This window comes from Coenobita brevimanus, chromosome 82, assembly GCF_032717465.1.
Source record: "Coenobita brevimanus isolate Jiangsu-jjx chromosome 82, ASM3271746v2, whole genome shotgun sequence".
NCBI lineage: Eukaryota > Metazoa > Arthropoda > Malacostraca > Decapoda > Coenobitidae > Coenobita > Coenobita brevimanus.
In genome coordinates, this window is record NC_137035.1 from 5,664,933 (window position 1) to 5,686,804 (window position 21,872).

Here is a 21,872-nt window from a genome sequence, read left to right on the forward strand (position 1 = left end):
TTATATCATTGATTACAGGGGTTAAGGAAGGTTTTATCAGTTTGGGGGAGTTAGATATAGCACTCGCTACCCACATGTTCGGCTTTTCTCGTCATAGTATTGTAGTAATGGTAGTGGTTTCAAACAGGCCCATCTATATATGAACCCAGCAAATTGCTGACTTTAGTTGCCCTTAGTCTACAGTCCACCATCCTCCTTTTGGGGGATTGAGGGATTTGTATAATGGGGCAATTCCACCACCTGGTCATGTCAGCCCCACCATGTAAAGACATCCCACATCAGCACTGCTAGCTATACAAAAGGATTTAACTGTCCTCAGCAAACTTCCATCCAGCACATGTCATAAACCCTCCAAGTTCACCTTATCGTAAGCCTTTAACAGTCCATACTTGCAAAATACATCTGTGGATTTAGAGAAGGCTTCTCATACATTGGACTGGAAGGATTTACAGTGTGTGTTGAAGTGTAGCTGTAGTGCCACCTTTAGGTTACAATACACCGAGAGACAAGCCGAATGATTGGTAGCCAAGGAAGCCACATGCTGTACAGGATGGTAACCACATAACCAGATGTATGCATGGTGGTCAACATGATCATGGTGCTCCAATTGGATGTAGCCCATGAGGGCTTGCATCTGAGGGCTGGTTGGGTTAATCTCTTACTGTATATAATAGTGTTATGGAAATTAATCAGTCACCCTCACCTTCTGTATGGAGACTAACCTATCCTTGGTCCCCCTTTGCTCCTGATGGAGTATGGTGGCAGGGTGGCTCAGTGGTAGAGCATTGGACTTGGGACAAGGGGTTGTGAGTTCGAGCCGTGCCCTGTAGCTGCCATGCCGGGAGGGGTAGCGCCCTCCTGTCACCTAGCAGGGCTATATGATCTAGTAATGCCTAGCTCGTGGGAACATTTCTCATTTCTGAGGGAGTAGTAAAGGATTAGCTACTGTAGGTAGATATGGTAGTGAATGTGTGTGTTTTGGTGTGTCTGTGTGTGTGCTAACAGCAGTAGTCGTAGTAGTGGTAGTATAGTAGTAGTAATAGTGGCAACCCAAGGCTCATCAGGATATGAAGTTAGTGGAGAGCAGGAAGCTGGCCACTTCAACCAGACGCTTCTAAAGATCTGTTCTTTATATTATGCCGAAAGATTATCTGTGTTGCGATACTGCTACTTATATTTCAACCCCATTACAGGAATACACAGAGCAAACAGGGAAGCTGCATAGGTTTGAGGCACGGGAACAAGAAATCCTCGAACAGCTGAGCATGGTTTGTAGTAGTGATGGGCAAGACTCGAGGGTGCAAACCAACGGCTGCCATGAGGAGCCACATGAGGCCCAGCACCAGATGCACGATGAGATGGAGTCACCTTTCCACCCACCCTCTCATGCTTCTAGTAAGTCCTGTACTGTATTGTTTTCTGTTGCATGTGGTACACATTATTGCAAATCCCGTCCATACAGTACCTGCTTGGTGTTCTAGTGCTACACCAATCTGTCTAGCCATTACCCAAAAGCAAGCAGCTGCCTTCCTGTGGCAGACAGCACCTCTCCAGGGTTGGAGCATGATCTTCCCACATGGCAAGGCGCAGGGAGAATGGAGGAGGCATAGCCCGGAAATGACATATGTGTATGAGTAGTAGTCTCTGGTCTGCCTTTACTACTTGGCAGATGTTCTTGAGTTCCCCATCTGGGAGTGTTGTGCAAGGACAGCTACTGGGCCATTTGCAGCAATGGCCTTGTGCATCATGCTAAGAATCTTGAATGAAATTTATAAGAAGAAATGACCAATCCCAGTTTGCTTGAGGCAAGTGTTGCTATTGTGCAGATATACAAGGTGGAGAGAGAGAGAGTGATGATAGCCACAGCTAAATGGACATAACCGTATTAACACTTTGGAGAGACAAGCTGACGAATGAGGATATAAAGGAGCGTTGTGGTGTTGATGTGGATGTGATAGGAAGCGTTATGAGGAACACACTGAGGTGGTTTGGCCATGTGGAGAGGATGGAGGGTGAAAGACTGACGAAGAGAGTGTATGTGAGTGAGGTGGAGGGGGGAAGAGGGAGGGGGAGGCCGAGGATGAGATGGAGGGATGGGGTGGAGAGGTATATGAGAGAGGGGGGTGTGAGTTGGGAGCAGGGCAGTGGAATGGCGGGGGACAGGGCGACTTGGAGGCAATTTGTTTGTGGCCACCCCAAACGGGATTGAGGCATCTGGCAATAGATAGATAGATATTCATTTTTTTTTTTTTTTTTTATCAAATTGCTTTTGGTTGATTTTGCTATAAGGATATATGCATTTAAGGTTGAATAGAATACCAGCATTACTAATACTATAACAGAATATACATGTGAAAAAACATAGTCAGGTTGCATAAATGTTTATACTCTTTCTTTATTTTTGATGTTATTTTATGTGCTGTTTTATTCATTTTACTCTCTTCGTTCACCAGTGTTCATTCTACAATAATATATGTAGCTACTGTTTAAAATAATGAGCAAACAGCCAACATCACTATTACCAACACTGTAAAAACGTCAAAAAACGTAGGCAGTTTGCATAAACGTTTGTACTCTTTCTTTATTCTCAATATTTTTTGTGCTGTTTTATTCATTTTAGTCTCTCTTTGTTCTCAAGTGTTTGCTCTACAATAATATATGTATCAAATAATAAGCAAACAACCAACATCACTATTATGAACAACATAAAAAAAGTCCAGGTGCACTCCATCAGTGCGCCATCTCATAAATATTCATCCATCCATCATCCAATCCTACGTTGCCCCATGAGGAGCATTGGAGCCCGGGTCTAGGCAGGTTGGTTCTAACATGTAAGATGAGAGTTACCACCCTTACTCATCCCTGAGTGGCATTATGTGAGCAATAAACCACAACCATCCCTACACAGGCTCAATCTGCTCGGAGCACCTTATTTATGCTCATGTTTTCTGAAGTGCACGTTGGAGATATGTAAGAAGGCATGGATGAGTGAAACTGTGCCAGCAGAGTGGAAAAAGTCTGTGATTGTACCCCTTTACAAAAATAAAGGTAAGCAAAGTGAGTGCAAAAATTATCATGGCATAAATTTATTGAGTGTAGTAGGGAAGGTATATGGAAGAATTATGACAGAAAGTATGAGAGATATCAGAAGTCCTAGTGAGTGATGAACAGGGTGGCTTTAGGAGTGGCAGAGGATGTGTGGATCAAATATTTACAGTAAGACAGGTAGTGGTGAAGGCTAGTGAGAATGACTATAAGGTGTTTATGGCATTCATGGATCTGGAAAAAGCATACGATAGAATAGACAGAGAAGGATTGTGGAAGGTTTTGCGCATGTACACTGTAGATGGTAAGCTGCTGGGTGCCATCATGAGTTTTTACGATGGATGTGAAGCATGTGTAAGGGTAAATGGGGATCTAAGTGAATGGTTCACGATCTGTGTGGGCATGCGACAAGGCTGTGTAATGTCCCTATGGTTGTTCAATATGTATATGGATGGGGTGATAAGTAAAAACAAGAGTAATGGAGAGAGGGATGGCATCGGTAATGAATGGTGGTGGATGGAATATCCCAAATTTGTTTTATGCAAATGATGCAGCGCTACTTGCAAATACCGGGCAAGAATTTAGTAGACTAGTGCAGAGTTTTGCTGTTGCCTGTGAGCGTCATGCCTTGAGAGTAAACGTAGAAAAGATTAAAGTGATGGTTTCTGTGAGAGAAGGTGACTCCTAGTGTGATGTTACAGTGAATGGAGAGAGAGAGACCGGAATTGGTGAGAGAGTTCAAATACCTGGGTACAGTAGTAGAAAAGAGAGGAAAACGTGCAAAAGAAGTGGAAAGTAGAGTGACACAAGGAAGGAAAGTAGATCGTTTCGTTTTCGTTTCGTTTTTAAAGGCTCCAACATGCTTGCATGTGTCGGCCTTGGTCACCTAATGGCGGCTCTCCACGCTGCACGATCCATTGCAGCCTCCCTGTTCAGTCCCTTAACCCTAAGGTCACACTTAATGACCTCGTCCCATGTCTTTCTCGGTCTACCCCTCATAACCCCACCCCCAATATTAACACTTCTCACCTTCTTCACCCAATTATCATCCCCCATCCTCTCCACATGTCCAAACCACCTCAATCTACCTCTCCTCATCACAACACCAATACACTCCAGTCCCATCCTACCTCTCAACTCTTCCATTGTAAACCCAGCCCCTCCAGGCCTTGGACGCAGGGACGCACTGCACATCCACCTAATCATTGTCATTTCTGTACGTCTGAGCCGGTGAATGTCTTCCTCCTTCACTGCCCAGGTCTCACTGCCATACAGCATTACACTCCTAACACATGCTGCATACAAAGACCCCTTAGCACGTAGGGAGAGCCCTCTCAATGTCAGGAGAGGCAAGAGCTCCCTGAACTTCTCCAACTACTTCTCACCCTAGCCACAGAGCTAGCTCCAGCCCCACCTCCAGCACACAACATGTCTCCCAAATAACAAAACTCTTCCACACACTCAAGAGATTCACCAGCAGGTTCAATCCTTTCACGTCTGACGATCTCCACCTGCTCACCCCGGCATGTCGTACACATAAAATCAGCATTATCTCGCAGTCTACCTCTGATACCACTACATCTCTTATGAACCCATTTATCACAAACACCGCACAAGATGGAATTACTTCCCACGCCCTTGTGGCAAACTGCACATGGCCACTCTCCCTCGTCTTTGACAGTACCGCCACCAACCCTAGATATCATCACTTTTGTTTTATCTGCATTTACCCTTAAACCCTTTTGCCCCATACCATCTCTCCACTTCCTAAACCTTTCCTCTGCCTCCCTTTCATTCTCTGCAGTCAACACCAAATCATCAGCATACAACAACTCCCACAGGAGTCCGTTTCTAAAGTCACGTGAAAGGGCTTCAAGTACCATGATAAACAACATGGGACTCAAGACTGACCCCTGATGCACACCAACATTCACGGAAAACTCATCATTCAAATCTCCATTCACTCTTACCTGGGTGTGAGCACCCACATACATGGCCATAACCACCCTAACCAGCCACTCCTCCAAGCCAAGCTTTCTCATTGCCCACTTCACCACCTCTCTAGGGACTCTGTCAAAGGCCTTTTCCAAATCAACAAAAACAAAATAAAGATCCCTTCTCCTACCAATATATTTTTCCTGAAGCTGTCGAACAATGAATATGGCATCAGTGGTCCCCCTACCTGGCATAAACCCAAACTGCATCTCATCAATATTCACTCTTTCTCTAATCATACCTTCTAAAACTCTCTCCATTACCTTCATTATCTGATCTAAAAGCTTTATACCTCTATAATTTCCTCTTTCCAGGGCATCACCCTTCCCTTTATACACATTTACAATTACACTCTTCAGCCAATCATCTGGGACAACACACTCATAAATAATCCTATTTATCAGGTCAGTGACTAAACTCACCCCTATATCGCCTGAGGCCTTCAACATTTCGGCAGTCAACCCAGACACACCTGCTGCCTTCCCCACCCTCATCCTGCCTATTGCCTCACTCACAGTAGCAGTATCAATCAAAGGCCAAGGGCCAGACACTGGATCTGCTGGCTCCAAACCTTCCCTGTCCCAGTCAAACTCCTCATTCAACAACCGGTTATAATGCTCTCTCCATGCATCTTTAATATCCTCACTGTTCACCACTACCCTTCCTTCATCATTCTTCACACACTGCTCACCTATGATATCCCGATTATCCCTCTTCACCTGACCTGCCACTAGCCACTAGCTATCTAACCATCCCCTAGTGAAACAGGAGCTCCAGCTCTCCCTATCACCAGCATTCCCATTCCCCTCAGGAGTACTACCCTGTTCGGCCCATGCTACGGCCTCCTCGCTTGGTAAAATGATATATGAAACATGAATAATTAAATCTTCCCAACAGAATTTTCACTACCAATATCCTATCGCTTACTCTCAAAACATTCATAACATATTCCACCGATTTCTCCGCAACCATCACACCAACACCTCCATATCCGTCTGTCCCCCCCTGCCAAAACAACTTATAGCAACAGTCCTTCCCAACAATCTTTCTGGCTGATTCACCCCTATACCGGACTTCCTGCAAACACGCCACATCCACCCACCTCCTACTGAATGCCTCAACGACTTCCCCTGCTCTTCCCCTCAAACTTCCCACATTCCATGAACCCACCCTCATCCCCATGGGTGATTTACTGTCCTCAGGCTTGCTTTGAAACCTTTTTTGTTTTGTCATCTTCAGTATTAATAAATGGGGACAGACACAGCACAGGTCCCACTCACTGCACAATCCCAGGTCCAGGCAATGGATCTGGGACCCCTAGCCCACCAGCTTACCAGTGGCTGTGGTAGTGGCCTCGGGGCACCCTGCCAGGACAGCTGCAGGGACACCCTCCAAGCGCGTCTTGGCACTGCAACTATCCCGCCATTATACACCCACTGATAGGGCAGCCTCCTGGGGCGCTACTCCCAGGTTCGGGCCCCTCTCTATTGGGCAGAAGCGGCAGCCTGGGAACCGCAATGCCCTGTACCCTCTAGCACAGGCCCGAGCCCCATCTCGCCCTGGACCCATGATCTATGCCAGCAGAACCCCCGCCACGCCTCCCCCCAGAAGTCCGCCACTAGGTAGCGGGGGCAAAGTTTTCTGGCCGCATGCCCTTGCTGGCGCCAACCCCTGTAACGTAGTGGGATACGTTGTGTGAAATGTTAAGTGCATGTGGTGTAGTGCATAGATAGTTAGAGGAAATGTTTGGGAGAGTATGCTGGTCTACTCTCCATGTTACTGTCACACTGAAAAGGTCTTGATAGGAAAACAAGTCTTCTGTGTTGCAGCTGCACGAGGCGCTTACATGGAGGAGTGTTAGTGCCAGCTTTAGCACATGGATTTGAGACTATGGTGTGGCATGAAGATGAAAAGTCAGGAGTGAGAGCAGTGGAGATGGGACCGCTGAGGAACGTATGTGGAGTACAGAGAGTGGATAGGATACGAAATAATGATTCATGAAAGATGTGGAGGGAGGAAGTCTGTGGACACCAGGATCAAAGAGAGTGTACTGAGATGATATGGTCATGTGAAGAGAATGGATAAGAACAGAGTGGTGAAAAAGGTATATCTGAGCAAATTTGACGGAGGAAGGAGGCAAGGTAGGCCAAAGAGAAGGTGGAAGGATATGGTGGATGAGTGTGAGGAAGAGAGATTTGGAAGTCAGTGAGTCTAGGAGACTGACAAGATATCGAGCTAGCTGGATGACTACTGTGAGGAGAAGCGCATGATCAGGCATTTGGCACCCGTTTTTAACATAACAGTGTCCGAATTGAAATTATCGGATACATTTATGTGAAGCTGCAGAATGTGGCAAAAGTTTTGACATATCAGATAGAGCCAGGATACCAGGGGCTTGAATATGAGTGAATGGAAGCTTTGCCCATTGTATTGGACAAACTTGGGCTGTCAGGACGTTACTACTCCTTGCCCTGCCCTAGGGTGGGAAAGGAGGTCCAGATGATGATGATGATTGTTATTTGTTTCTGACGATATTTTGTGTGCTACTTCATTCACTCATTTCTAATTGTTAGTATGTGTTTGTTCTACAGTAACATATGCATTGAGGAATGAACAGAACACAAACTCACTGTTGCTGACACAGTACATACAGCTAAAGGATGGATATACTGTATATGCATACATTAGAAAAATTAAAAACTTACGTACAGTAAATGTATCTATACTTACTGCCCAGTGATATTTGTAGAGCACAGAAGAATAGGATGACATTGGCATGCATTTTAAGCCTTGTCCCATGAACATCGAGCAATAAATGGATTATTGGCAAATATTTTACTGCGTTGACGTAAAAAGCGTCACTGGCCAGCTCAGGAGAGTTTTTCATTTGACGTAAATAATGTCATTGGCTGGCCAAAGTGTTAATTCTTGCAACTTCCATATAGTAATGGAAGCCAGCCACATGCTTTATTTCTCAGTCCATCATAACTCTTTAGCTATTGCCTCAATGGGAGGATAGGGGTCTGGGGGCTATAGTAGCCGCAGCGAGAAATGAACGCTGTGGTGGGGCAGCCGGTCATCCGGGGATTCCCCCACTGTAGCCATATCCTCATGTCACCGACCATAGAGGTAGGATGTCACCGACCATCGGCCACCGCTGCAGCCCCGCTCCATGATCCTTACCCTGTGTCTCTGGCTTTCTCTTTCTCTCTCGGTTTCTATATAAACTGCTGTATTTCCGAAACTAATTATGAAATTATTATGACTTTTGTTCCACACCACCTTTGAGGTAAAAATCAAGGAGAGTTTTCTGTATAAAGGTTTCCCCCCCCTTGTCTGAGGGCAGGTCAGTTTTGGCGAGTGTATAATTATAGTTCAGGCGGAGGTATCGGCAAGGCCGCACTCCCCCGCTCATATGCCACATTTAGGAGGGGGGGGAAACCTTTATACAGAAAACTCTCCTTGATTTTTACCTCAAAGGTGGTGTGGAACAAAAGTCATAAAAATTTCATAATTAGTTTCGGAAATACACCAGTTTATAAAGAAACCGAGAGAGAAAGAGAAAGCCAGAGACACAGGGTAAGGATCATGGAGCGGGGCTGCAGCGGTGGCCGATGGTCGGTGACATGTAAATATGGCTACGGTGGGGGAATCCCAGGTCATCCAGGCTGCCCCACCACAGCGTTCATTTCTCGCTGCGGCTACTATAGGTTACTTAATCCCGACTTTTAAAGGCAGGTGACCTGTTGCTAGCCTTTAAATGGCTTTATGTGAGCATTGAGCCCCAGCCATCCCTTGATTGTAAACCTTTGCAGTAAAGATTGCAGATCAGCCTCATTATACAGTTGAGTTATGTTCCTAGAAAACCAATGAGATAATGATAGAACATAGGGATTGTGCCAATCATATAAGCAAAATTGCTGATCATACATCAAAAAATGGTGCTTTTGAGGGGGCCGTAGTGATTGTAGAAGTGAAAATGGTGATTGTATGTAAAAAATATATATATATATATATATATATATATATATATATATATGATCATATGAGTTAATGAACACAAAATGACCAGTTGTTAAGTGAGGTTGACCTGTATTGTTTTTCTGTCTCCACAGGCACAGAGCCATTGGGTAGCGATGAAGCAACACGATCTACGCCCCAGTCTCCACTACGATCCATGGTGCGGGCCCATCTCCCAAACAAGCAGCGCACCACCGTCCAGATCACGCCTGGCAGGACTTTAAAGGATGTGTTGGCAAAGGCACTCAGCTTCCGAAAACTCTCGCCAGATGTCTGTGTCGTGTACAAGAATTCCAATCCCAAGGTAAGAGAGAGAATGATATAGCAACTGTACTGATATATTTTGGTGCTGTATATGGTTTTCCATATATTCTGTCATGAGTAAAAGTTTGCTGAAAACCTGCTAGCATACTTTCTTTATTTCTTATTTCTGCTGAACATCAGAGTATCCCACCTTTTCATATTCCTTTGTAGTGATTCATAGTATTCCTCATATGAGCAGACTGAGCCATCTCAGCAGCACATGAGAAAGTAGGTATAGAGTAACACCTCTAGTAAGTCAACCCTGCAGAAGATGGAATTTCCAGTAAGTCGAACTCATACTGAGCCTTGCCATTTTGTGGGAATTCCCCACAGACTTGTGGGAGAATTAGCCTTTCATGGGAACTTTCGTGGGAGGACATTTCAGCCATTAAATCTGTGGGAATTTTTTGTGGGAATTTTATCTCCACTTAGAAACTTTTATGGATATTCTGTCTTCTTTGGGAATTTTGTGGGAAAATGCATCCCGGCAACATTGCTCCTGGCACTCGGGGCTGGTAGCCGGCTGAAGGTAAACACACAGTCAGTCTGCCTCTGACTGTCGTCAGGTGAAGTTTATGGTGGCCTTGCACTGTCACTTATTTGAAGTGTTTCACTTTTGCATTTTAGTTTATTATATTCCAAGTCGTACATTTTAGTGTATTATATTCCAAGTGGTACGTTTTAGTTTACTTGATTGTAAAATGAAGTAACTAAGTGCAGAACTTTACATAATTAAATGATTCTTGAGCCCCTCTACCTCTGTCTCCAATACCAGCTGCCTTACCTACAAAAGCTCTTTGCACAGACATCCACCAATTTAAGAAATTAAATGCACCGAATTGTTTTCTGCTGTTATTTGCTGATGCCTGTGAGCATCTTGCCCTGAGAGTAAATATAGAAAAGAGTAAAGTGATGGTAATCGAGAGAGAACGTGACTCCCAGTGTGATGTTACAGTGAATGGAGAGCAACTGGAATTGGTGAGAGAGTTCAAATACCTGGATACAGTGATAGAAATGAGAGAAATTTGTGCAAAAGAAGTGGAAAGTAGAGTGACACAAGGAAGGAAAGTAGCAGATGCTACGAAGGCCTTGATAAGAAACAGAGGCTTGTGTGTTGCAACTGTGTGAGGCTTACGTGAAGGAGTGTTAGTGCCAACTTAACATATGGATTTGAGACTATGGTGTGGCATGGGAAATGAAAAGTTGGGAGTTAGAGCAGTGGAGATGGGACTGCTGAGGAATGTAAGTGGAGTACAGAGAGTGGATAGGATACGAAGATGTGGATTGAGGAAGTCTGTGGACACCAGAATGGAAGAGAGTGTACTGAGGTAGTATGGTCCTGTGGAGAGAATGGATAACAATAGAGTGGTGAAAAAGGTATATCTGAATGGATTTGAGGGAAGGAGGCAGCAAGATAGACCAAGGAGAAGGCAGAGAGTTATGGTGGATGAATGTGTGAAGTAGAGAGATATGGAAGTCGGGGAGGCTAGGGAACTGACGAGATTAAGCTGGCTGGATGAATGTTGTGAGATGTACATGATGAGGAATTTGGCACTTCTTTTTAAAGTGACACCATCCAAATTGACTATCAGATATGTTTATGTGAAGCTACACTATGTTGCGAAGTTTTTAGCATATCAGATAGAGCCAAGATTCTGGGGGCTTGAATGGTGAGTGAGTAGAAGCATAGCCCATTGGATTGGGCAGACTTAGGCTGTCTGGATGTTACTACTCTCCACCCTGCCCTAGGGTAGGAAAGGAGGTCCAGATGATGATGATGATGATGATATTTCTACTGTTGTTGGTTTGTGGTCAGAGATTCACATACGGTACGGTACTTTCCCAGCTCTATCGGTCTTGCCTGACCTAACCTAGGTTAGCCTAGGCTATGCAACCTACTTTCCTAGCCTAGCGTATGACATGCACCGAATTGTTTTTATGGTTTATTTTTATTGCTTTACAAATGCTTCTTTAGTTTGGTGTTGATGAACAAGTAATCACATATAATTTGAGACTATTGGGGGAGGTAATATAGTCCCCCCCCCACCCCCCGGTTAGTCAGAAAATCCAGTACCGTAAGTCAAACTACCCTAGAACCCCATATAGCTCAACTCCTGTACACCAGGAAACCATTTACTGCACTGGGTGGTAACCATATAACCAGATTATGGCGCCTGGTGGTTTAGTGGGTAAAGAAGACACTCGAATCGGATTGAGCCTCTACAGGTTTATATCCAAGGGGTGGTTGGGGTTTATTGCTCATGTAATGCCACTCAGGGATGAGTGAGGCTGGTCACTCATCGTAAATGTCAGGACCAGCTTGCCTAGCCCCAGGCTCCTACACTCCTCATCGGGCAACACAGGATTGGATGATGGATGGATGGATAATAGGTTTACTGTACTATAATGACTGCCCTCTCTATAGAGATATCATAAATCTTGGACACTTACAAATTTCTCATGAACAGGTGAGGATGTCCTGGGATGCTGACATTGCCCTGTTGGAAGGAGAGGAGATCATCGTGGAGGTGCGCGAGAAGTTCCCCGTCACCACCTCAATATCACACAACTTTGTATGTATTGCAGTAATGTGTTTTGTTTTGTTTGTAAATGCTCCAACATGCATGCATCAGTCTTGGTCACCCAATGGCAGCTCTCCAAACTGCTCATTCTTTCTACTTCAGGCAACTACGCAGCAACAGGCCTAACAATATAGGTATTACTGTAGCTAATGACCTTCTTTGCTTTACGCAAGCAGATCCGGAGAACATTCTTCACTCTGGCCTTCTGTGATAACTGTCGTCGATTGCTGCTTCATGGGTTTGTGTGCCGGACTTGTGGGTATCGTTTTCACCAGCGCTGTTCCGTTGGGGTGCCAACGTTGTGCCAGCAGGACCAGCGCATCACAAACAACATATATCAGCAGTAAGTGACTCAGACCTTTAATTTTTGTGCTTTGTATCATTTATATCATTTATAAGGTCTCCAACTGCTTGCATGTGTCAGCCTTGGTCACCAAATGGCAGCTTTCCACATTGCTTGGTCTCTTGCATCTTCTTTCATTTCTTTTTTTCCATATGCAGTATACTTCTGCCAGACATGGGTGGCCAGTTCTAGTATGTGCCCCTAAGTGTGTCAGTCACTCACAGAATCGCTGTACCATGTTGAAGGATGGGGTCCAGGCTTTAAGGGGAGGATGCTGAAGGGTGGATGATAGGAAATAAGGAATTAACTAGGAGAGTTGTCTGTGAATGTTGTGCCATGAGAGTAAATGCAGAAAAGGGTAAAGTGATGGTTATTGAGAGAGAAGGTGACTACCAGTGTGATGTTACAGTGAATAGAGAGAGACTGGATTTGGTGAAAGAGTTCAAATACCTGGATACAGTAATAGAAAAGAAAGGAAAATGTGCAAAAGAACTGAAGTAGATTGACACAAGGAAGGAAGGTAGCTGGTGCTATGAAGGCCTTGATAAAAAACAGTGGCTAGTGTTGCAGCTGCGCGAGGCTTACATGCAGGAGTGTTAGTGTCAGCCTTTAACATATGGATATAAGACTATGGTGTGGTATGAAAATGAAAAGTCAAGAGTAAGAAAGTGGAGATGGGACCGCTGAGGAATGTATGTGGAGTACAGAAAATGGATAGGTTAAGGAATAATGTGATTCGTGAAAGATGCGGAGTGTGGAAGTCTGTGGACACCAGAATCGAAGAGAATGTACTGAGATGTTGGTCATGTGGAGAGAATGGATGACAACAGAGTGGTGAAAAAGGTATAGCCTATTTGAGTGAATGTGAAGGAGGGAGAAAGCGAGCTAGGCCAAAGAAGAAGGTGGAGGGGTATGCTGGGTGAGTGTGTGAGGAAGAGAGGTATGGAAGTTGGTGAGGCTAAGGTACTGATAAGAGACTGAGCTGACTGAATGAATTTTGTGCAGAGAAGCACATAACGATGGCTTTGGCACCGCTTTTTAACATGACAGCATTCGGATTGATGCTATCAGATAGGTACCGGTATACAGTATGTGAAGCTACAAGTATGTGGTGAAATTTTTTGGCCCATCTGATGGAGCCAGAATTCCATGGGCTTGGAATGATGAGTGAATGGAAGCATGGCCCACTGAATTGGGCAAACTTAGGCTGTCTGGACATTGCTACTCCTCATCCTGCCCTAGGATGGGAAAGTAGGTCTGGATGATGATGATGACTAGGAGAGTGTATCAGCAACACCCCCAGGCGTTGTTCTCTCTACAAGCATGTAATCAATCTGGCTTCTTTCAGCACTGTCCCCACTCCCTCTGTACCATGTATATTCGTATGCATCTTTATGCTCAAAATATGAATTGCAGTAGCATAAACTCCTTTCCTGACATGTGCCCTCCAGTTGCCATGCATTATTGCCTGGTGCTCTGTTATGACCCATTCTATCATTTACAGTATTAATGTCGGTTCTGTCACTCATGTCACCCATCACAAACACTTTGTAACTTATAGGCATCTGTCCTATTACTTCATCCAGCTGATTCCTGAACGTATCTTTTTCTGCCTCACCGTTATTGTTGCAAGGCATATAGCTAGTTACACGACAGTCACTACCACTGTCATCTTCATGAACTGGAACTTTGCATACAGTGAGTCCTTAAGTTTCTCATCCAATTGGTACCTTGATGTTGGTGCAGCCTTAATTTTGTGAATCCAAAAGTATTAATTCATTGGTAAAAAATCTAACTGGGTGTGGAGCCCCTCCCAAAGTCGCTCTTTTTCTGATTTTTGAGATATAATTCTCATAAAACAGGATACCAGAATAACTGACAACCATATGAATATGATAAAAATGTTAAGGAACATGAAATAAATGGATCACCAACCTGAAAAAATATACTGCAGTGCATAGTGTACACTATAGCAGGGTTCCGAGGCTGGGGTACTGAGGACCCGCAGTGTCTCCCTCCCCCACTTCCATGATCTCTGCTGATGCCTTCAGTTCCTCCTCCACTGCTTTTCCAATATCTTGCACTGTTTCGAAGACTTCAAACTCTTGAACATCATCTTCATTGTCGTCGAAGTTTAATTCTTGAATCACATTAAGAACTTGCCTGTTTTTATGTTGACTGTTGGAGTAACAGGTGATGAGTGCCTGTTCACGAGATTTTATCTTCTCATTTTATTTCTCCTGCTATTCGTGTTTAATCTGCCCCAATAAACCTAACATTTTCCCCCTTTTATCAACACATTCTTCAGTGTCCATTAATTTTCATGAAGGTCTTCACATGATCCCCAAAACCAAGCAGACACAAGAAAAGCAACAGCTTGACGAATATTGAAACGTTTCCGGAAGATTTTAATACTGACAACCTTGGCATACATGGTGACGGGGGAGGTTGGTGGTGACGGTGAAGCATGTGGTGTGGTGACTGGTGTGTGGTGTGTGGGCTGGGTGGGCAGGAAAGGTAGGGGGTGGACCATCTGGTTCACTCTCACTTTTCACTTACTTGATCTTGATTTTCTTTAAGTACTTCCTGGCCATCTGTTTCCTCCCTTAGTTTGGCATAAACTTGTTTGTAGAATATCAGCTTAATATTGGCAATTAATTCCTGGTCAAGGGGCTGGATTTAGGAGGTTGTGTTCAGTGAAGAAGCATGCTTGAACATTAGGATGACAAGCAATCAAATATTTAGCATGTCCTGGAGTATTATCGTTGAAAAGTAAAACTTTGAAAGCAAGACATGCTTGAACATTAGGATGACAAGCAATCAAATATTTAGCATGTCCTGGAGTATTATCGTTGAAAAGTAAAACTTTGAAAGCAAGGTTCTTGCTTTCACAGAAAGCCTTGGTGTCCTCAACAAAATGTTTATCAAACCAGTTAACTGACAGAGTAGCATTCATATATCCTTTCTTGTTACTTCTCCAGCAGACATTAAGTTTATTCATGTCACAGTTCCTGTAGACCCTTGGCTTGGCAGCACAGTAGATTATAAGAGGTTTAATTTTGTGGATGCCTGGTGCATTGGTTGTCAGCAAAACACTGAATCTGTCCTTTGACATCTCTACTACTCTTGCCTGCTTCTCATCTTTGGAAATAAATGTTCCCCTAGGTGATCTCATCCAATAAAGTCCAGTTTTGTCACAATTATAGACTTGATCTAATGTGTATCCCCCCCTCTTCTGTTATTTGCTGTGTCACCTCTGGAAAAGATGAAGCAGCTATTTCATCAGCAGAAGTAATCTCCCTCTGATACACAGCAAACTTTATTTACATCAAGCCTTAAATAGCAAGTCATCCCTTTCAAGCTAAGAATGTGGGTGGATTTCTTATTTTTTTCTTCTTGCAAATAGCTTCATAGAAGAGTCATACCTGATGTCTCACTGTAGGTCCACTAGCATTTCTGTCCTCTTTGGTTTGACATGAAATCCACTTAACCCTTTAACCGCAGGCATTGTTTTGCCCCGACTGGCCTCTCCCGCGGGGGTTCCAGCCAAAATGTAAACAAACTTTAAACCTTTATAACTCTGCACAGAATAAATCTAGAGCGAGAAATAAGGTACCATTAGAAAGTACTAACCTTTGGCTTTGCAGTGATGTAGGTTTCATGATTTCGTTGACTATCACTGGATGGGCAGTGCCATTAGAAGTGAGCGATTTAAAATCACTATTTTTCGCTCACACACCATTACCAAATGCCAACCTCATTCTGATAATATTACTATAAACATATATGAACACTGCACATACGATAAACACCCACTCTGTGTTCACTGAGGCAGGTAAAAGGCACTGTAATTGCCCGCACTTCACTGCCACATCAGCGGTGTTGTAATCACTATTTTTCGCTCACACACCATTACCAAATGCCAACCTCATTCTGATAATAATACTATAAACATATATGAACACTGCACATACGGTAAACACCCACTCTGTGTTCACTGAGGCAGGTAAAAGGCACTGTAATTGCCCGCACTTCACTGCCACATCAGCGGTGTTATAATCACTATTTTTCGCTCACACACCATTACCAAATGCCAACCTCATTCTGATAATAATACTATAAACATATATGAACACTGCACATACGGTAAGCACCCACTCTGTGTTCACTGAGGCAGGTAAAAGGCACTATAATTGCCCACACTTCACTGCCACATCAGCGGTGTTGTCACTCACACAGCTGGACAGATACTGATGCGTGTTTGGTCAGGGGGTGGGAGGTGGGGGCCCGGGGGGTGGGAGGTGGGGGCCCGGGGGGTGGGAGGAGGGAGGTGGGGGTCGGCTGGAGTGAAAGAACTTAATAGCTACTCTCCTTTGAAACAATTGGCTCACGGAAAAAACGCGTGGTATTCAAAATGTTCACAAACATTCGAGAATGACACCCGCGGTTTGGTCCAGTTTTTGCAATGTCATTCTGGGATGACACTGGTGGTTAAAGGGTTAAGTAAGTAATGTTCAGTCATCACAATCAACCTGTTTATTTCTCCGACATCCTGCACAACTCGCGATGCCCCTCCTCCATCGACCCTGGAATATTTCTTTGTCAAACACAGTGATTTCTTTATTTCACCTTTCTTTGTATGAATGGTACATCATGGTAGATTCTGGACATTTCATTTTCTTAACAATATCAGCATTTTTCACACCACTTTCAGTCATTTCAATGATCTTTGTCTTATCCTCTGCCGAATACTTTTCCTTCTTCACACCGAGTCAATACTCACGATGTTTTTTTCTCTTCTTGCCTCTATCCATTGAACTACCAGGTATTTCACCATCACCACTTTTACCTGCTCCCTCCAGTGAATGAAGAGGAAGCCATAATACAGTACAGGTAGACCACACGAGAACGATAGTTGAACAAAGGAAAAGACAAATAAGTGACTGTGGCTGCAGTCATTACCAGAGCACTACACACACAGTCTGACAGCTGATGAGAACTGTGAAAACATGGCGGACAACAGCTGACAATTGCCTTGCCCATCGGCACCCCACATATTAACGCGAAAGGTGAATTCGTGATCATGAGACATAAGTTCTTAGAAATTCTGGGCTTTTCTGAAAAAAGTAAATTTGCGAACCCAAATCGTGCGAAACATAAAGGCTCACTGTACATTAATCGCACTTTGACACGTTTATAATCTTTCCTCTCTGCTACTCATCATTCATCAGCAACACAAGTCCTTCTTTGCTTCTTCAACACACATTCATATTCAGCCTTACACATTCCACACCCTTCCATCATCTTTTCACACAGTGCCATCATGATGTACCTAGCACTTAAACACATCCACCTCGTCCACCTTCTTACCCTCTTCATTCATGCCAAGGACATTCCACACAGCTGTTATAATCTGCCCATTTGGTTAAGGCCCCTGTTTAGTTACAAGACCCTCCAAGGCTGTCTGAATTTTCTGCCAATGTGAGATTATTTAAAATTTGGGGAAACTGGGGAACATTATTTTATTGGAGTATGTTAGCTTCATATTGTCATTTCTTACAGTTTGTTAGCTTCATTCTGTGTTTTCTTTCAGTTTGTTAGCATCACACCAGGACAACCCAGCTGGTATCCTGACAACAACTGGGTACAGCGTGGCACCAGGGTCGCACCCGCACCTGATTGGCTCCTATGGGGGTCAGTACCCCAGCTCTTACACAGGGCACTACATGGAGGGTTTCCGAGGTCAGTACGGGCATGGGGGTCCTGGGGCTGGGACAGGTGGGGGCAGGGAGGGCCACACGCAGCCCCAGACCCTCCAGCGTCCCACCCCAGCCCCACTGGCGCCCCGGGACCGATCCTCCTCCGCGCCGAACGTCTGCATTAACCTGGTCAACCCCAGCAACCCATCTGATGCAGCTTCGCTGGCTGAGTTTGCACATAGGATGGGAAACAGATACAACCCCACCAGTCCAGGTTTGTGCTTTGGCCAGGCTTCTTGTGCATCCAACACCACCACCACAAGTGACCTGGAGAATTATGTATACTGTGTACACCCAACAAAAATTCAAGCAGTTGTCTTTGTATACTGGGGGGATGGGATTTAAAATACTGCAATGATAGTTATGTTCTCAGTATATTTTTGGTTGGATTTTTAAAAAAATCACAACTAATTGGTAATGTAAATTGGGGATGACATTATCATTCATCATCCTCAACATCATCATTATCATCCATACCCCCTTTTTTCCTCCTAAAGATGAGTTGATATGGGGTCAGGAGAGCAAGAATAAAACCTGATGGGAAGAGAAACTAACCGAAAGTCTTCAGTTAAATGGGCCACACGTTGACTCACCATTCAAAGCCCCAGAACTTTAACTCCAGTAACTGGGGTGGAAAATGTGCTTTAAATTTAGCAGTGGAACTTCAGTTGGCACACTGTAAGTACTGTGGGCTTATCATAATAAGCAAGAAGAAAATATCCATCCATCCACCATCCAATCCTATGCCACCCCATCCGAAGTGTAGGAGGCCGGGGCAAGGCAATTTGGTCCTGACATTCAAGATGAGAGTGACAATCCTCACTCATCCCTGAGTGGCATTACTTGAGCCATAAACCCCAACCTTCCCATGAATATAAACCTGCACCAGCTCAATCCGATTGGAGCACCTTAAATACCCACTAAACTACCAGGTGCCATAGTTTGGTTGTATGGTTACCAACCAGTGTAGTAAATGGTTTCCTGGTGTACAGGAAACCATTTGGCTTATCACTCAGTGTAGAATCACCCATAGGCAGAAGGAAGTGGAAAGAGTGAAGGAAAGAAAGACAGGGAGTGTGAGGAAAGAGTGAAGGAAAGACAGACGGAAGAGGGAGTGTAAAGTCACCCGTAGGCAGAAGGAAGAGGAAAGAATGAAGGAAAAACAGACAGAAGAGAGGAAAGGGGAAACACCCAAAGCAGCATTACATCAAGTGAGTAGATGGGGAGCACCCCAATAATTAGCAAAAAAAGAATGTTATAAAAAGTTACCTGTAATGACTGACGTATTCATTAGATATGGAAATTAGCAAAAAATGACAGGTGGATCTCTCAGGTTGATACCTCATACTGTATTATGTAGCATCCCATAGTACCGGTATCCTTTTTTTTTTTTTTTTTTTTCCAACAACACTTCATTGTCATCATCGTCATTCTAATCCTTATTCACTTATAAAAATGAAATAATCATTGCAGTGATTTAATAGGGTGACCTATGAAAATGTTTTGTCCATGTTTCAGAATGTCAGATCCAGTAGGGATATGATACATTTTTTGTTGGGTGTTAATCAGGATCAGTAATAATAAGTTGAAAGCTTTTTGACAGTAGTATGCTGTATTTAATGTATGCTGTGTGATTTTCATCACTATGTATATTGCTGAAATTAATCGCTCATGATAACTATGAAGATGACATGGAAAAATTATCATATCCATATTCTCCAGGTAGCATAATTAACTGTTTGATCTAATTGCATATAAAACATACCATCACAAAAGCTAATCCAATCATGTATTTTGCAGGTAGTAAAATTGTTGAATCAGATTACATATAAAAAGTATCACCAAGAAACCCTGTTCAAACACATTTTTCAGGTAGCAGAATTTTCATATCTGCCTGTAATTACACATGGTAACATCACAAAGTCTATTCAAAAGCCAGTTCATATTTTCCAGGTAGCATAAGTATGAGGTCTAATTACTTACTGGTAATTACAGTAAAAGTCCTGTAATCCAAGTGGCAGGGAACTGAAAGTCTTTCAGACTATTTGGAGAGGCCTTTGAAAACATTAAAAATATGTGCATAATCATTCAGTAACACTTAAAATGATATGGGTTTTTGTTTTAGACACAGAAAATACGTAGAAATGTAGCTGAGTAGTTGCAGTTAAGTACATCCAAGTCCAAGAGCAAGTCCAAGCCAGGGAAATCCTTAGATAAAGCCCCCAGAAATTCTGAAAGAGCCCAGAAAAATTCAACAAATTTCACTTTGAAAAATTTGGAGTCTGGGGATGTTCGGATTATTGGTGATCGGATTAGAGGACTTTTACTGTAGTATGACCCCAAAGCATATTCATTTTAGGAGAGAATATGCATGTTGCAATAAATATATATAATATATATATATTTGATAACCACTTAATAGTCTGTCTGTCGATTCATAATTGGTACTGGTATTTCTGAGTGGACTACATGAAAACTTTTTTTTTTTTAAATATACCCTTCATCATTATCATCCTATATTCTGTTTATTTTGCCTACACTGATGCAAGTTCCATGATTTTGGAGGAAGTGCACTATAGACAAACTTCATTTTTTAATAAAATAATAAGTATTTTATCTACAAGGCAGGAGAATATTATAAATGAGGCAGGAATCACTATAAGGTGGGGGAGGGTGCCTTGTGCATTTCAGTTCTCAGTGTTGTGTCTTTACTCGTGGAATATATATGGCTTCCCACATTAATAAGCCAAAGGACATTGTTCCATATTCCTTCAGTCTGGATGACATTCTCTTTTAGTCTGTTGTTCCTGCTACTAGAGGATTAGGCCTCTTGTGTTGATGGGGTTTATTAAGGCTGTATTAACCCCTCCAGTTCAAAAAGCCCTTCCTAAGCTGAATAAAGTCATTTATAGGTAGGTATAATAAAACAGAAAGCATGTCAAGAGAGTGAAGGTGTTAAAGTCAGCCTTTGCATGATACAGTTTTCTGAATCGTGACTATCAAGTTACACCTTCCGGCTTCCAGTTAATCCCATGAATCTTATTATATATTTTCTTTATTTATTTTTGCTGCTTCTCAATGAGTGTCTTGCAGGATGCCTTCACATGGTGGTGCTGATACAGCTGGGGGATGTAGCTACCCAGTTTTGCATATATAAACATCCCTAAGCTCTCTCTCCCAAAGAAGGGATGATGAACTGCAGGAGAAGTGCAACTTTAGCCTGTAGTCCACCAGGTTCATGCTGCAGATGAATGTGGGGCTATAACTACTACTACACAACTAGCTACTTCTTCTAGCCAATTTATTTATATAGGCCATATAGTACTATATATATATATTTATATATACAGTATATATATATATATATATATATATATATATATATATATATATATATTACCCATGTGGTAGGTGGGGGTGCTCACCATCCACTCACTTGATGTAGTGCTGTTCTCATGTGTCTGCCCTTTCCTCTCCTTCATCCTCCTTTCCTTTCATTCTCTTCTGCTTTTCTTTCCTTCAATCTTTTCCCGTCCTTCTGTCTCTGGGCGACCTGATGCTTCCTCTTCTGTCTTTCTTTCCTTCATTCTTTCCTCTTCCTTCTGCCTGTGGGTGACTCTACACTGAGTGACAAGCCAAATGGTTTCCTGTACACCAGGAAACCATTTACTACACTGGTTGGTAAACGTATAACCAAATTTTGGCGCCTGGTGGTTTAGTGGGTAATTATGGCGCACCAATCGGATTGAGCCTGTGAAAGTTTATATCCAAGGGGTGGTTGGGATTTATTGTTCACGTAATGCCTCTCAGGGATGAGTGAGGCTG

General features: G+C 43.3%; 1 protein-coding gene across 1 annotated transcript in view; it reads left to right on the plus strand.

The window, feature by feature from the left end:
• Positions 1–21,872, plus strand: part of Raf (serine/threonine kinase raf oncogene) — a 52,073-nt gene that overhangs the window by 10,110 nt on the left and 20,091 nt on the right. Inside the window, exons 3-7 of the mRNA XM_080279993.1 lie at positions 1,194–1,395; positions 9,156–9,364; positions 11,832–11,936; positions 12,122–12,288; positions 17,882–18,261. Coding sequence (XP_080136119.1) covers positions 1,194–1,395; positions 9,156–9,364; positions 11,832–11,936; positions 12,122–12,288; positions 17,882–18,261 — 1,063 coding nt within the window. The remainder of the gene's footprint in view (positions 1–1,193; positions 1,396–9,155; positions 9,365–11,831; positions 11,937–12,121; positions 12,289–17,881; positions 18,262–21,872) is intronic.